The sequence below is a fragment of the Coptis chinensis genome, chromosome 8, assembly GCF_015680905.1.
Source record: "Coptis chinensis isolate HL-2020 chromosome 8, ASM1568090v1, whole genome shotgun sequence".
NCBI lineage: Eukaryota > Viridiplantae > Streptophyta > Magnoliopsida > Ranunculales > Ranunculaceae > Coptis > Coptis chinensis.
This window is the reverse complement of record NC_141463.1, coordinates 69,166,936-69,183,219: the sequence shown is the minus strand read 5'-3', so window position 1 is coordinate 69,183,219 and position 16,284 is coordinate 69,166,936. Positions and strand designations below refer to the sequence as shown.

Sequence of the window (16,284 nt, the reverse complement as noted above, 5' to 3'; positions counted from 1 at the left end):
AAATAAGATGCTGACTGTCAGTAATAGTGTGCTGGTTAGAGCTAGATCGTCTGTTTCCATATTGGCTTTCGCATAAGCGTCTGTCTTAAATTATCTGATTACAAATGATCACAATTTGGCTTTGGTGGAATGGGACGATCAATATTCTTTTCACTCACCTCTTGAAGTACTTAACCTAAGACATATTCTAAAGAACCACATGTTTATTCCCTTCGGTTAAGCTGAAATCCTAAACCAAAAACAAAAACTTAAACCTATGAATCAAGACATATACCAAAATAAGAACCAAATAAACACCTAATTATTGTTCTCGTCTATGCTAATCATGACCAAATCCAAAATCTCGTTACTGTCCAAATACAAGAACAACGCATTACACAAAACAAGACAAAATTAGCTCATTAAGACAAACAACTTAAGAGAGATTCTGTAATCACATATATTTCCTTCTTTGGAGTAAACGAATCAGCGAAATGTACTATGCCTTACCCAATCATCACTTTCACACAAAAGAATAAACCCCCATAAAATGCGGGAGAATAAAATGAATAAACCGAATCTTTTTCGATACAAACAAAAACAAAAGTTCCATACCTCGGTTAAACCGTATTCCGTAATTGCCTCGTTTTTGTCGTTTTCCAACTTTTATGCACGCAGCTATCTGACGACGCTGGTCGTTTTTTTAGTTATTAATATGCTTCTACTTCACCTCTCTACTCTTTCTCTACTTTAACTGACCGATTTTTCAGTCCACTTCCAGCTCAGTTCCTAATGCTTCAACTCACTTGCCTGTTACTATAAATTAAAATCTTTTGGATCGTTGAGTTGACTCGGTGAGCTGTTTCACGGTTATTCTTAATTTTAGCCGGCAAGTGTTTTTTTTTGGATTTCTTGATTAGTCAATTGTAGTGAAGTTTGGGTTCTTACTTATTGACTTTAAATTGCTTCGATTTTGTCTTGCAAGTTTCAGTTTAACATTTCAAGTAGTATTAGACTAAATTGCGGCTATATCTTAGTTGGATTTTATTTATTTAGAATTGCATTGATGTTGAATTTGAATTTTTTATTCTATTGGTACAGAAAGATCGCGAGAAATTTGGTTAATTTGAGGTAGAGTATAGTTGGAGATGGTTAATGAGTGGAGTTTTAGTAGCCTGTGGTGGAGAGGTTCACGAAAAAATGTTATGGAGCCTGAAAAGTTGGTGATTGGAGTTTTGACATTTGAAGTGTCGAATTTGATGTCAAAGGTGGTTCACTTATGGCAATGTTTGAGTGAAAAGCAGGTTGTTAGGTGGAAAGAAGAGGTAATGAATTCAGATGGTGTGAAGAAGCTTGTTTCGGATGACGAGGATTTTCTTTTAGGGTTGATGTGTGGAGAAATTATTGAGAATCTTAAATATTTGGTGAGGTTTGTTGGTAGGCTTGGGAATAGGTGTACACACCCTGGATTGCTGCATTTTGAACAGGTCTTTAGTGATCTGCTTCAGAATAATGCTGACCCGTATGGGTTGGAGTATGTATGGAAGAAGATGGAGAGGAAAATGAAGAAAATGGAAAGGTTCATTGTTGTAAGTGCAACTTTGTATCAAGAGTTGGAGGTGCTTGTGGAACTTGAACAGACTTTTAGAAGGATGCGGAGGAATGACTCGAGTCAGATGAGCTTGCTCCAGTTTCAGCAGAAAGTTATCCGGCATCGGCAGGAGGTCAAGAGTCTCCGAGACAATTCTATATGGAGTAGGAGCTATGATTACACTGTTCGCCTTCTTGGTAGATCGCTATTCACAATATTTGGGAGGATCAAACGTGTTTTTGGAATTGATCTGATTGAAGCCTCACTGGGAAATGATACTTCCAAATCTATAAGCATTGATTATCTCTCTCGCAGCCAGTCCTTTTCTGGATCGATGTTGTCTTCCGTTCATCCCTCTGAGAGTAATCTAGCTAGAGTCTCTTCAGGTCGTCTAGGGAGATCATGCACACAATCTGGTTCAATTTCTGGTACAGTTTCTTTCAGAAACGGACAGTGGCAGACTACGGATCCAAAGCAACCATATCATGGAGTCAAGCGGTTGGCTGCTATAGGGCCTTTTAAAGGATGCATGATGAGTGGAACCGATTCTCCTGTTATACATTGCTTCATGCCACTTAGCACTGGTCATCTGAGATCAAATGGTGGTTATTCAGGAATTGCGAATGGAGCTAGAGATGACAGCATAGACTCATTTGCCTACAGTAACACACTTCATGATAGTCTGCCTCTCTTCCTTTCCAAGTGCAAGGTATCAAATGATCCTCCACTCACTCTTGGAGCTGCTGCTTTAGCTCTCCACTATGCTAATGTTATCATCGTCATCGAGAGACTAGTGACATCCCCTGAGTTGATTGGTCCAGATGCACGAGACGACCTGTACAATATGTTACCCACAAGTTTAAGAGTGGCATTGAGGGCAAGGCTTAAATCCTATGTGAGGAACTTGAATTCTTTTGTTTGTGATACTGATTTTGCAGCAGAGTGGAGTGAGGCATTGACAAGAATATTAGATTGGATGGCTCCCCTTGCTCATAACATGATAAGGTGGCAGTCTGAGCGGAATTTTGAGCAGCAGCACTTTGTTACCAGAACAAATGTGCTTCTTGTACAAACTTTACACTTTGCTAATCAGGCAAAGACAGAAGCTGCAATTACAGAGCTTCTTGTGGGTTTAAATTACCTCTGGAGACATAGCCGAGCACTTGACACGGAATCTTTGCAGGGGTGTGCTAGCAGACAAAGGATTGGTGATTGTTTGTGCTGAAATGAATAATGGATTTGCCAGGTACTGATAAATTACCACAAGCCACCCTTGTGTAAGAAATGATTGAGGTAAGCTTCATTTTGGTATAAGAGTAAATAAGATTACTACAGAGCGAAGAGACGAGACCACAAAAGGGCTACTGGATGCAGTTTGGTAATCTTCAGTTGTGTACTTGCCACTCAAGTACAGTACGAAGTAGACATTTTGGTCCATGTTAAGGTACGATCTCAGCATCTGACCTCCAATGTTTCCTCGTTTTTGAGCTGTATATCTTCTTTCCTTTACATCAAAGTTTGTCTCACAAGTTACTGCTCATAACTCTAATTACAACCAGATTCACATGAAGAGTAGTTTGACATTGTAAGTTTCGTCTTGACATGGTCCCCTAATTTGTGTATATTCTTGCAAAATATCCTAAATATTAGTGTATTTAGACAAAAGGTTTGAAGTGTGAGACATTATTCTTTTGTGGATAATACACTATATAGGTTTAATATCTTAGACAGGACCTGTAATTAGTTTATAGGAATGGGTTGTGTTTACAACACCTTGTATACAACATTTTATAGAACTCCCAACTACCTCATTCCAAGAGCTGATTTTGTGGTTATGATAGATGTTCCCACCATGGAGATCATCTCCCACAAAAATCAACCCCTTTTACATTTTTAACATTGCTAAATTAGGGTTGCGAAATCAAAATTTCTGGCTCATAAAAGTAATTTGTATGTGGAAAATTGCTTTTGATAGGTTAGGAATTTTCAAATGATCTCCATTGTAGGAATACCATATCCAACAACCTTAGTTCCTTTTGTTGGGAGGCATTGGATAAAAGTGTTGTACATAGAACCTATATATACGGTGTAGAAAAAGTGGTGTAAGCGAACCTTTTTATTCTACACATCTTTAATTATTGGTTGAAGGATATACCGTTAATTATTATATGTGTTAATATGGCGAGATTTTCTTGTATATAATTCTGTTCAAGGCTTCAAATGGTTTGTAATACACTCTTGTGGTACGCTTTGTGTACACTGTTTGCTGTTGTGTATACTTTTTTCGTTAATGAGTTTTGCCTTAAAGAAACAATGATCTTATGAACACGTTAACTTAGGCGTAGGTGGTTGAAAGGAGGAGGGTACTCCTGGCAGAGAGATAAGCAGATCCGGAGCAGCCAAGTGCATGCTTCCTAATTGATCACTAAAGTAAAGTTATAATTTTAACAATATTCTATATAATAGACCAAGCTGCGTTGCTATTTCAATGTTATACCTGATGAATATTGTGACTCTTATCTTGCATTCTTTGATTGAAAAATGGATCCCAGTGCATTTACATTTGTGCGCGTAGATTGTTGAATTTAGGTTAATCATCAGTGTTTACATTTATGTCATGTATTTACGTATTATATCTCATATTGCACTCCATTTATTTCAAGTTACTGCATCCCTGGTAATCTCTGTTGCATGGGTACGCCCTAATTTCCTCTGTATCGCGTACCCATGTCCTGCGGACACTGGTATGGACACTCGGACACAAGCAAAACAGACCCTAATTCTCAGATCTTGCCGTGTCCAAATCGTCGTACCCGTGTCCAAACCAGACACTCCATCCCGTACCCATGCAACACAGCTGGTAATCGTGTAGTACAAAACTTCTAGATATCTCTAAGTGGTTCTGTTGAGTTTGTTTTTGTTGTTCACATTTCTCTTCTTGGGTATACTTCTGCAGTGTGTTCCCCACCCTATTTCCTTCATGTTTAATGCATCTGGACTGACATAGTGATCATGCATGCTCCAAGTCAAAACAGTGCAGCAACAAACCAAGTGCAAGGTGAGGCATTTGCTCCACTAAAGTAACACCTGCACATATCCATATCCCAGCCCCAAAATGAATGAACTGAAAATGTTATCACTGGTACGGTACTCAATGTCAGAGCGTAAAAACCTGTCCTGCATAAAGAATAGGGGATCACCGAAGAATTGGGATATCTTCCAATTTCCCATGCATTAACAAGCACCTTCCCTTGGGTATGTAATAAGTTAATAACCTGTAAAGTTGTTGTCTTTCTAGGTCCTACGCGGAACCAGCAAAGAAGTTACTCGGTGGAAACTCACTCTTTCCCATTAAAGCCTACAAACAAGGAAGCTTTCCAACATCGGTCTCCCCAGTTATTCTTCCCCACAACTTGTGCTAGCTCTGTCCACACCTTGCTCATCATTTCAGAGTCATGACGCAGTTCTGTCATTGCCTATTCTGTCGTATTGTTAGCTTGTTATTTCAGTGCATGCGAAAAACATTTCCTGCAACATGCAAGCATTTAGTATCAAAAAATATCTTGAGTAGAGGGAATGTGTTTGAGAATTACTATTATTAAACTTGTCAGATCTCTTCTGATACTTAAGAGCAGGCTCTCCTCCTTACTTTCATGTTCCAGAAATGCACGCAGGAAGTCCTTTCTGTTTGTTTGTTCCTCAAACTGTTGATCTTCAATTCCTACTCCTCTAGGAACCCAGAAACAATTTGCATAAGTCTTCTGTTTTCTGCTGCCTTCCTTATACCCTGTGGATCATGCCATTTGAGGAAATGGAAGAATCTGGGATCAAGCCATCTGAGAAAATGAAGGAAGTCTGGGATCAAAGCATTTGAGGAAATGAAAGATCTCGACAAGATTTGGTTTCCCAGATACCTCCCACACAACCTCCTCCATGAACCTTCGCTTCTTCATCTATGTATAATGCACTGGATCATCATTTGATGTTCTTTCCTAAACATATTCTGTTTCATTGACCTGCTTGCTGACCGCTAGTTTTGTGACGAATAGGTGTTGATGGCCATATTGGGCAAATTCCAAGGACCTTCAGATCATTAGGTACAAGTTTTAATGGTCTCAGTTATAAATCTACCGAGTGAATAATGTCAAGGTTCTTGAACATCTTCTTATAGCTGCTGTGCCTGACTGTATAACAGTATATATAACAACAGTGTTCACTGGACCTACTTCTAACTAAATCATGCCCTTGTATTTGAGTCTCAGCTCGGCTACTGTCTAGTTCAGCGCTTGTCTCAGATCTAAGTTTCTAACAGATTTCTAAGTTCAAAAGTCAAAATGATATCATGTTATTACTGAAACCGTGAAGAAGCAACTTCCCCACTATGAAAATTTAGACGCGGGCAGTGAGGCAAAGAGTCACTTTTTTGGAGCTGTTGGGTCCTCGCTAAACTTGAACTTTATCATAATGGACTAAAGTTGGTATGAATTATGATGCCCCTTTTGCAGTAGGGTTAACTAGTATTAGCCCCCCTACTAGATGAGCCAACTAATTAGGATCCCTCCTAATCTAGGACCCCCACCTAATACACACAAATTGCAGTAGGGTTAACTAGTTAGCAGTTGCTTTGGTTTTCCTAACTGCAACTTAAAAACTTAAAAAAACAATTTTTGGAATAAGGGCATTTACCTCCAAGGAAACCAGGAAACCGGGATGGCCGTTTTTGGCAACATGTTAAATTTGCTGCAGTTCCGATCCAGACCATTTCTTAGCCAAACTTAAAGAGTTATATGCTCATTTGGGTGAAGTAAACATACATGACCTCAAGTTTACTGAAGCAGCCATTATGTTATTTAGAAAACAACAACTAATTAAATAGACAAACACAAGATTTAGTGTGAATCGGTACCATTGTGGCAACCTACGTTCACTGGAAAATAAAGAGGTTTTATTGTTTAATACTTAGGGTTCTGTTACAGAGATTTATATAGGCACACACAGGTACACAATCGTCTGTAGTAGTTTCTGTTTCAGCAAGATTTGCCAAAACACACCAGTTGAGGGTTGGAAGTAATGTTTTTTTGGAGATGGTGAAGGAGATGGTGGTTGGGGAAAGATGAGACTGGACTTCGGTTTTGAAATTGCCTACGTACCCAAAGATATTGCTTGGGATCAAGTCTCGATGCGTAGTTCTGGAAAAATGACGAAGGTTGGATTTTATAGGTAGGATTGGTGATAGTTACTTCCTTGTTCTTCAATATTCCAATCGTGGGATGAAGTTGGAGAACTGGCGGTAGAATTGTCAAATCGTGGGATGAAGTTGGAGAGCTGGCGGGACAACTGTCAGCTCGTGGGATGAAGTTAGAGAACTGGCGGGAGAGCTGTCAGCTCGTGGGATGAAGTTAGAGAACTGGCAGGAGAGCTGTCAGCTCGTGGGATGAAGTTGGAGAATTGGCGGGACAACTGTCAGCTCGTGGGATGAAGTTGGAGAATTGGCGGGAGAGCTGTCAGCTCGTGGGATGAAGTTGGAGAACTGTCGTGGGATGTAGTTGGTAGAAGTTATTTGACTCGCAAAACATGTATGCAATTGATATTGATTTTACATGTAGGTATGTAGGCTTTGAGCGTGGGCTTTTTGTAGATAAGCTCTAAGCATGGGCTCTGAGCGTAGGCTTTTTTGTAGCAAAGCTCTGAGCATGGGCTCTGAGCGTGGGCTTTTTTGTAGCAAAACTTTGAGCATGGGCTTTATATTGAATTGAGTTTTTATTGGGCCACATTTGTGGGGGCCGGAATAGTTTCTAAAGATGTGGAGTCTGCACTTATAGAAATAAATCTATCGAACTTGTTGTGAACCGACTGATAGGCGCACACCTATTCATCATGTACAACTGATAGGCGCACGCCTGTCTCTTTCTTCTCCCACACTCCCCCTCAAGTTGGTGCAAAGATATCTAGTGAGCCCAACTTGGAAAGTATATCATAAAACTTTGATGCTGGAAGACCCTTGGTAAAAATGTCTGCAAGCTGTTGGTCACTGTGAACAAAGAAGGTAGCAACAATGTTGGATTGTACTTTTTCACGCACAAAATGACAGTCCACTTCAATATGCTTAGTTCTCTCATGGAACATCGGATTTGCAGTAATGTGCATAGCAACTTGATTATCACAGTAAAGTGTAGTTGGCAGATGCAAACCAAAACATAAATCCTTCAGAAGAGCTCTCAACCATATAATTTCACTGGTGGTGAAAGTCATTGCCCTATACTTAGCTTCAGCACTAGAACGAGCTACCACATTCTGTTTCTTGCTCTTCCAAGTGACCAAATTACCTCCCACAAAGGTACAATAACCAGAAGTAGATCGCCGATCAACTGGACATCTTGCCCAATCAGCATCTGTATAGGCAGTAATAAATGTATGCCCATTTTTCCGCATCCAAATACCTCTGCCTGGCGACCCTTTCAAATATTGTAGTATTCTAGAAACCGCATTCATATGTTGAGTCCTTGGAGCGTGCATAAAGCAACAAACCAAACTTACTACATAAGAAATATCTGGTCGGGTAATAGTTAAATATACTAGTTTACCAACTAATCATTGATACTGACCAATGTTAGTAAAAAGATCACCGGTGTTGTCAAACTTAGCTCCACTGTCAGTTGGAGAATCAGATGGTTTTACCCCCAGCTTTCCAAGTGACCAAATTACCTCCCACAAAGGTACAATAACCAAAAGTAGATCACCGATCAACTGGACATCCTGCCCAATCAGCATCTGTATAGGCAGTAATAAATGTATGCCCATTTTTCCGCATCCAAATACCTCTGCCTGGCGACCCTTTCAAATATTGCAGTATTCTAGAAATTACATTCATATGTTGAGTCTTTGGAGCGTGCATAAAGCGACAAACCAAACTTACTGCATAAGAAAAATCTAGTCGGGTAATAGTTAAATATATTAGTTTATCAACTAATCGTTGATATTGACCAATGCAAGTAAAAAGATCACCGGTGTTGTCCAACTTGGCTCCGCTGTCAGTTGGAGAATCAGATGGTTTTACCCCCAACTTTCCTGCTTCACGCAAAAGATCCAACACATATTTTCTTTGATTAAGAAATATGCCCCTTTTTGAATAGGCAATCTCGATCCCAAGAAAGTACTCCATAATACCCAAATCCTTGATGGCGAATTTCTTGTGCAGTAGATCCTTAAGCTTAGAAATCTCGATATGGTCATTACCTGTAATAACTATGTCATCAACATAAATAAGAACAACAACAAAGCCTGACCTGCTAGACTTAACAAATAATGAAGGATCAACATCACTCCGCTTAAAAACGGTCATGATTAGAACAGAACTGAGCTTGGCATACCATGCTCGTGGAGATTGTTTAAGTCCATAGATAGCCTTTTTTTTTTAACTTGCATACTAATCCAACCTTAGCCTCTTTCAAATGTCTAGGTGGAATGCTCATATACACTTCTTCTTTAAGATCGTCGTGCAAGAATGCATTTTTAACATCCATCTGAAATAATTTCCAGTATTGATTTACAGCTAGAGATACAAGAACTCTAAACATGTTCATCTTTGCAATTGGTGCAAAAGTATCATTGTAGTTCTGACCATATGTTTGGGTGAATCCTCTTGCAATGAGCCGAACTTTAGGCCTCTCTAAGGTACCATCACTATTGAACTTGTTTCTGAACACCTAACGACAATCAACTGTTTTCTTTTCATACGGTAGCATAACAATATCCCAAGTTTCATTCTCGTCTAGAGCACGAAGTTCTTCTGGCATCACCTTTCTCCATACTGGATGAGAATTAGCTTCTCTAAAGTTCTTTGGTTCTTGCACATCATCGACTGCACTCAAGAAAGCATGATGAGAGTGATATTGGCATACGTTATTTACTCCTGTAGAGGATATGAAACATCATGCAACGAATAAAAATTCTGATGAATCACTAGAGGATGTCGTTCTCTATCAGATTTATAGTAATCCTTGAGAGTTAATGGTGGTTGTCTCTCTCATTCAGATTGTCGAGGAACTGGAAGAGCTTGAGGCTCAGGTGGAGGGCGCATGCCCCTTAGTTGCTCGTTCGGTGAGGGCGCACGCCCATCTGTCTTTGTCTGTGCAATGTCTTCAGTAGGAACCATAACTCCACCAACTATTGGGAGAGGTGCCAAATTTGCTTGACATTGCACTGGAAGAGGTGCAAAATCTACTTGACACTCAACTACTGGGAGAGGTGCCAAATCTGCCAGACACTCCCCCTGGGACCGATTCCCAAGCACAACTAGAGCTTGAAAGAAAGCTCCAGATTCTACAAATCGTACATCATGAGAGACAACCTGTTTTCTTGTCGCCGGATTGTAACATATGTAGCCTTTCTGTGTAGTAGAATAACAAAAAAATATACATCGAGTAGCCCGAGCATCGAATTTATCTCGATGAATAGCTTGCTGATGCATATAACAAACACACCCAAAAACTCGCAGATGAGAGAGATCCAACGTCCTAGATTTGAGCACTTCCAATGGTGACTAAAAACCAAGAACCCGACTGGGAAGACGATTAATCAGATATGCAGTAGTTAAGACGCCATGTGTCACACCCCAAATTTCCAAAAATTTAAAATAGGGAAATATCCACACCCTATTCCATCTTCAAAAAACCCAGGATGAAATGAAACCCTAATAACCCATTACTAAACACGATATAGAAAAAATGAGATCAAATTAAAACCAAAAGAACAACTCTTAATGTACGAATTCAAGAATTACTAACCAACTCTATTACATCTGTTTCAAATCAAGACTTTATACTTCATAAAACTTATACTAGTAAGACTCCAAGAGCGAATCAAAATCAAGCGTCTTCATCCACTGCATTCTATCATCTATGTTTCCAAGAACACACCCACGTTGCAAAAGAAAGCAAACATGGGTTAGCAAATTGAATTTGCTGGTATGAGTAAGACTAACATAACATATACAGTAGTACTACATCAATCTTTCAAATAAATAAATATAACATTACCAACCATTTCAATTTGGAAGACAAGATAGTTTTGTTTTCCAAAACGGCGAGTAGTTTCTTCCCAAGTAAGATTTCAATCCCATTATCTTGTAAATTTATTTAATTAAAATCTTACCTATAACCGCTTACGTGTTAGGGTAGGACAACTTCTCTGCATAAAAAGTTTAAAAGTCCTACCTGCCTACAAAACAAATTTAGATTTTCCAAACGTAATCCTTAAAAATCTACATTTATTTCACTCTCACTGCAACCATCATGGGTATACATAATTTGACATAATATATCACCAATATTAACATTCATGTCACACCACCCTATCCATCATATCACGCTAACCACATTCACGTACATTCCTTCATAAGAAATTATATGCATCCACTTGTCTACTTATGAGAACGAGGAAATCACAACCAGAGTGTACATTCATCCCTCATGAGTATTAACTCACGCAACCCACGTATATATTTTGTGCAAGAAATCATGTGCATCATAATATATAAATATTCATATGCAATAACTCCATCATACTAAAAATCAATATTTTACTAATTAGCCTCTCGTCTACTTATGAGAATGAGGAAAATATCATAACTATGGAGTACATTCATCCTTTGTGAGTATCAACTCACACCAACCACGTATATATTTCTTGTAAGAAATCATGTACATCATAATATATAAATATTCATATGCAATAACTCAGTCATACTTAAAATCAATCTTTTTACTTTGTTTATTAATTATTTCGTTGACTCATTTATTAAAAAACACAGCCCAACTTTTAGTTCCTACTCCACAATTTGCACTTCACACATTTACCAAATCACACATATCCGTGTGCCTCACTCACACCGAGTACCACTACAAGACATATGTCCCAAGCAGGGATATCGCCTCCAGGAAATATATTTCCATCTTGTAAACTTGTAACTTGTGAGTCACAGCCATCTCTGGGCTTTCCATACACATACACAAAGCCTCTTTTGGGCATAACAAAATATCAGGTCATTCATGACACATTCAATGAATACCTTAGGTCATTCCCGCCATATTCAAGGAATACCTATCATAACACTAACAGGTCATTCATTGCACATTCAATGAATACCTTGGGTCATTCCCGTCACATTCAAGGAATACCCATCATAACATTAACAAGTTATTCATGGCACATTCAATGAATATCTTAGGTCATTCCCGCCATATTCAAAGAATCTAGACCTATATTCCAGTACACTCAAGGAATACATCCCACCCACAAGGCGAATGCCTTAGTTCCTCTCTAAGGCGGCTTTTCACATGACATCATTAGTCATAAACATTTCTTTTCATCAAAGAGGCGTGGAGAGATCTAAAGATGTGGGCAACACATTAAATTTTCACCAGACACTTTTACATCGGATTTTAACACTCAAGAGTTCTCATTTATTATAATATTTTCATTATAAAATAAACATCGTCTCAAACAATAGAATCATTAATAAAGATTCTAAACACAATAACCAATCAACTCACCTCATTACCAATTATATAAATCATATATATCAAAATTCTCAATTATGAGTAACACGTTAATTAAATGCCTCATGAATACCTTTTAAACAACCACAATCACGTACACAATAATTAAGTACTAACATTGTTCACATATAGTTATCACAATAACTAATATATAATATATAATATAGTATAGTATAGTGGCTGCACTTTTGCTCAAAGCTGCCTACGTATCCAAATCTTTCAAGATTGGAATCAAGCCTCCATAGTTCTTATCAGCCACATTGTCAAAGTTAAAGTCCATCAGTGCTAATATATATAATTGCATAAAACCACGTCAAATCTTTATTAGATAATTACAAACATGTTTATACAAGTTTTGACAACATCCTATTATTGGATTTGTTAACAAAGTTCAATATTCAAAAAGTCAACGGTTAACAAGTTAAAGGTTAACGGTCAATGGGTCAAAGAGTCAATCCCAACAGTCAACAGTCCTAAACCGATGGCCATCCAAACAGGTCCTAAGCCAAACCCATGCTTAAAACAATTCAACCTATGGTCCTAACCCAACCAACCAAAACAAAACCAAAGCATAGCATGGGCCCAAACCCAAAAGTCTAAACCAATCTATTTACTCCATCCGACCCACTTGAAAACATAAGGACCAACCCACATAAAATGAAGACTTGCCCAAAGAAACAAAAGCTAAAATTCCGGCTCAAGCCCAACTAAAAGAAACTAAAGCCCAACCAATTAAGAGGTCATCTTCTACCTCCTTCTTCCTCCTCAACAACCAACATCACTACCAAATTAGCCATCACCAATCTCACTCCAAACACCACCAAAAGGTTCGATTTTGCTCCCTATAAAAAACCCAACCTTTTGGTATAAATAAAACTCAAATCCCCCACTTCTCTAAAACCGCCTCGACAACATTAACCACTGTCCGACAGCTTCACACAGTACTCCAAACTAGGGCTGTCAATGGGTTTCGATAACCCGATAACTGACCCGAACCAAACCGATAAAACATGGTTTGGGTTTTGATAATTTGATTTATTTTCTACCGATCCGAAACCGAATCGAACCGAATCGATAAGATATTGGTTTGGTTTCGGGTTTGCCTTCCACCGAACCGATATGAACTCGAACCGATAAGATGACATTTTAGTAATATTTATGATTAATTTTGTATATGTTTATCAATTGTGTGGTTGAAATTAATTGATTTAATTTAAGATTTAATTGATTTTATAGTTTTCGGTTCGGATCGGTTCGGGTTCGATTTACAATATTTCTTATCGGTTCGATTCGGTTTTAGGTTCCCAATTTTCTTATCGGTTCGGTTCGGTTTCGAGTTCCTAACTTTCTTATCGGTTCGGGTTCAGATTTTTCAAAACCCGACCCAAACCGATCCATTGACAGCCCTACTCCAAACAAATCACCAACCTCTACCCATCACTCGACGTCAGTTGACAACCCCTTTAACCAACCAAAAAGGGTTGGTTTCACAACCAAAACAACCGGCAGTATAAAACATGTGAAAAACTCAATCACTATAATCTAACAATTTTTGATAGTATGTAACCATGTGATTAGAGTCAATAATTCGAACTATTATAAATACACTTTGTTCAATCAGTGCGCAGACAAATTGCAGACAATTTTTCGGTTGTTCAGTCACTGCGCAGACATATCGCAGACAAGTTTTTCTGTTGTTCAATCACTATGCAGACATATTGCAGACAAGTTTACAGAGCATGCATAGAACAGTACAGAACGAGCAGAAACAATTATGAGCAGTGACAGAAATTCGTAAAAATTTAAAAATACTATTAGTAATGAAGAAAATCTATGAGTTCAGTTAAAAGATAAAAATCTCTACTCACCGGTTATATGCTCTATCAGTATCTCCAGCAAGAAGCCTCCCTTTTCCTCCCTCAGTAAAACTCTCTTTTTCCTCCGTGTTAAAACTCTCTGTGTAAATTCCTTTACGTGTTTCCCCCTTTTTTTTAAAACCCCCGAAAATAGGGAATGGGGTTTATCCTCTTTACCCTATCTCTTTCTAATCGTTATCCCTTTTTATTTTTATCTATTTTTTTTTTATTATTATTCTTTTTATTGTACTAGTAAATATATAAAAAAAAACGGGATGTTATACCATGAGACCAATATTGCTTAGGAACATTCATGCCCAACATAAGAGCACAAGTGGTCTTCAAAAGATGTCTGTTTTTTCTTTCAACTACACCATTTTGCTGAGGTGTGCCAACATAGCTAGTTTGATGAATTATCCCCTGGCTACGAAGGTACTCAGGTAGCCTTTGGAAAATTCAGTGTCATTGTCATATCTAAACATCTTGATTTTAAAACCAAATTGATTAGTAATAATATCATGAAAATCTTTGAAAGCAGTCACAACCTCAGTCTTCGATTTCAACAAATATAATCATGTAGAACGAGATTTATCATCAATAAATAACACAAAATACTTATAGCCATCATATGAATTAATAGGAGAAGGTCCCCATAAATCAGAGTGGATTAATTCAAACAAATTATTTGACATAGTATGTGAGTTTGGAAAAGGTAAACAAGTTTGTTTAGAAAATTGGCAAACATTACAAACATCATCAGAGTTTATTGAAACAAGCGGAAACAAATTTGACAGGACACGACTAGATGGATGCCTAAATCTTTTATGCAAAATGCGACTATCAACTAAGCCACTAGCTTGACACGCCTTCTTATGAGAATTCAACAAATAGAGCCCATTGGAATAAATTCTTTCACCAATCGTCCTCTTTGACTTTCGATCTTGAAAGACGACAGAGTTAGAAGAAAAAATGACATCACAATTTAAGGAATTTTTCCAACAGATAAAAGTTGAACTGGGAAGGCAGGAACAACAAGGGTGTCACTATTGAGACTTTGATTAAAAAAAAAATCAACTTGACCACTACCTAGAATGGGGATAGTGGATCCATTTGCCATGGAGATATTATGTTTTTCGGTCTTGGACACAAAATTATGGACAGAGGAAGGGCAATTAGCCATATGATCAGTAACCCCCGAATCAATTATCCATGAATTAATATTTTCTGTCATAGTGAAATAGGCATGTAAATTACCTGACACATGAGTTGAGGCATACTGACCTTTGCTAGATGGTATGGACTTAGTGAGTTGTTGGAGAATTTGACTCAACTGATGAATAATATCTGAGTTGGAAATTGATGTCTCGGCCACTGTAGCATGATCTTTCTTGGACAGTTCTCTTTTAAGGTGTGGATGTAATTCTCAACAACGATCCTTGGTGTGCCAGTTTTTTCCATAATGATCACAGTGAGACGGTTCCCTTTTTCCCTTAAGATGAACTACACCCTTACCTTTTTCGAATTCCTGTGACTTCTTTCGAAAATCGTTTTCTGCAAGTAGTACAGTAGATTTAGAAATTGAAGAGTTCAACTCGGAGTTCATGGTTTTCTTTTTTGTTTCCCCTCTTTGAATAGTTGCACAAACAGCAGTAAGTGAAGGAAGAGTGATTTCCATTATAATATTGCTTTCAAGATTTTCATATTCTAGTTTAAGACTACAAAATAATGCGGAGATTTTATCCTCTTCAGCCCGTTTCAAAAGAGTCTTAGCATCTATGGTGTGTAGACGATATATGTTTAACTCCTCCCACAATTTTTTCAGATTCCCAAGGTGTTCTGTAAAAGTCTTCTCACCTTGTTGCAAAACACCGATTGCAAGTTCAAGTTCAAAAACACGGGCATAATTGTTCTGGTTTCCGTATAAATCTTCAATTGAATCCCACACCTCTTTTGCAGAATCAGAAAAAGTAAAAATTTCAGCAATGGTTGACTCCATCGAATTGAGTAACCAAGATCAAACAAGCTGATCATTGGAAACCCAATTATCATATTCGGCATCATCAATGGCAGGACACTCCTTTGCACCGTTAATGAACCCTAGTTTCTTTTTTCCACCCAGAGATAACGAATCAGCCCTAGACTAAGGGATATAGTTTGTTCCATTCAAAAGAATTGATAACAATTTCCAATCAGGATTAGATTCAGTCTCTGTTGGTACAGCAGACTTTGGGTTTGGATTTGAATTTGGATCTGTCATGGTTTTTGGCTTAAGTAAGTTTAGGTTGATTGAGAGAAGAGA

At 38.1% G+C, this 16,284-nt stretch overlaps 1 protein-coding gene across 5 annotated transcripts; it reads left to right on the top strand.

Moving 5' to 3' along the window:
* The first annotated feature begins 428 nt into the window (after positions 1-428).
* On the top strand, positions 429-5,581 carry LOC147482678 (protein PSK SIMULATOR 1-like). Of its 5 annotated transcripts, XR_015205738.1 has the most exons (4): positions 431-868; positions 1,081-3,014; positions 4,527-4,628; positions 4,869-5,581. XR_015205738.1 is itself a non-coding variant. In XM_086580099.1 (2 exons), the coding sequence occupies exon 2, from the start codon at positions 1,128-1,130 to the stop codon at positions 2,793-2,795; it is 1,668 nt and encodes a 555-aa protein (XP_086436225.1). In that variant the 5' UTR covers positions 429-872; positions 1,085-1,127; the 3' UTR covers positions 2,796-3,296. The 5 variants fall into 5 exon arrangements, 2 of the variants coding, with proteins under 2 accessions (XP_086436225.1, XP_086436224.1); XR_015205739.1 differs by lacking the exons at positions 4,527-4,628; positions 4,869-5,581 and adding an exon at positions 3,910-4,203 and having other exon boundaries at positions 430-868; XR_015205737.1 differs by lacking the exon at positions 4,527-4,628.
* Positions 5,582-16,284: the final 10,703 nt, after the last annotated feature.

Coding starts and splice junctions, on each gene's coding strand:
- LOC147482678 (XM_086580099.1), top strand. CDS start 1,128: ATGGTTAATGAGTGGAGTTTTAGTAGCCTGTGGTGGAGAGGTTCACGA.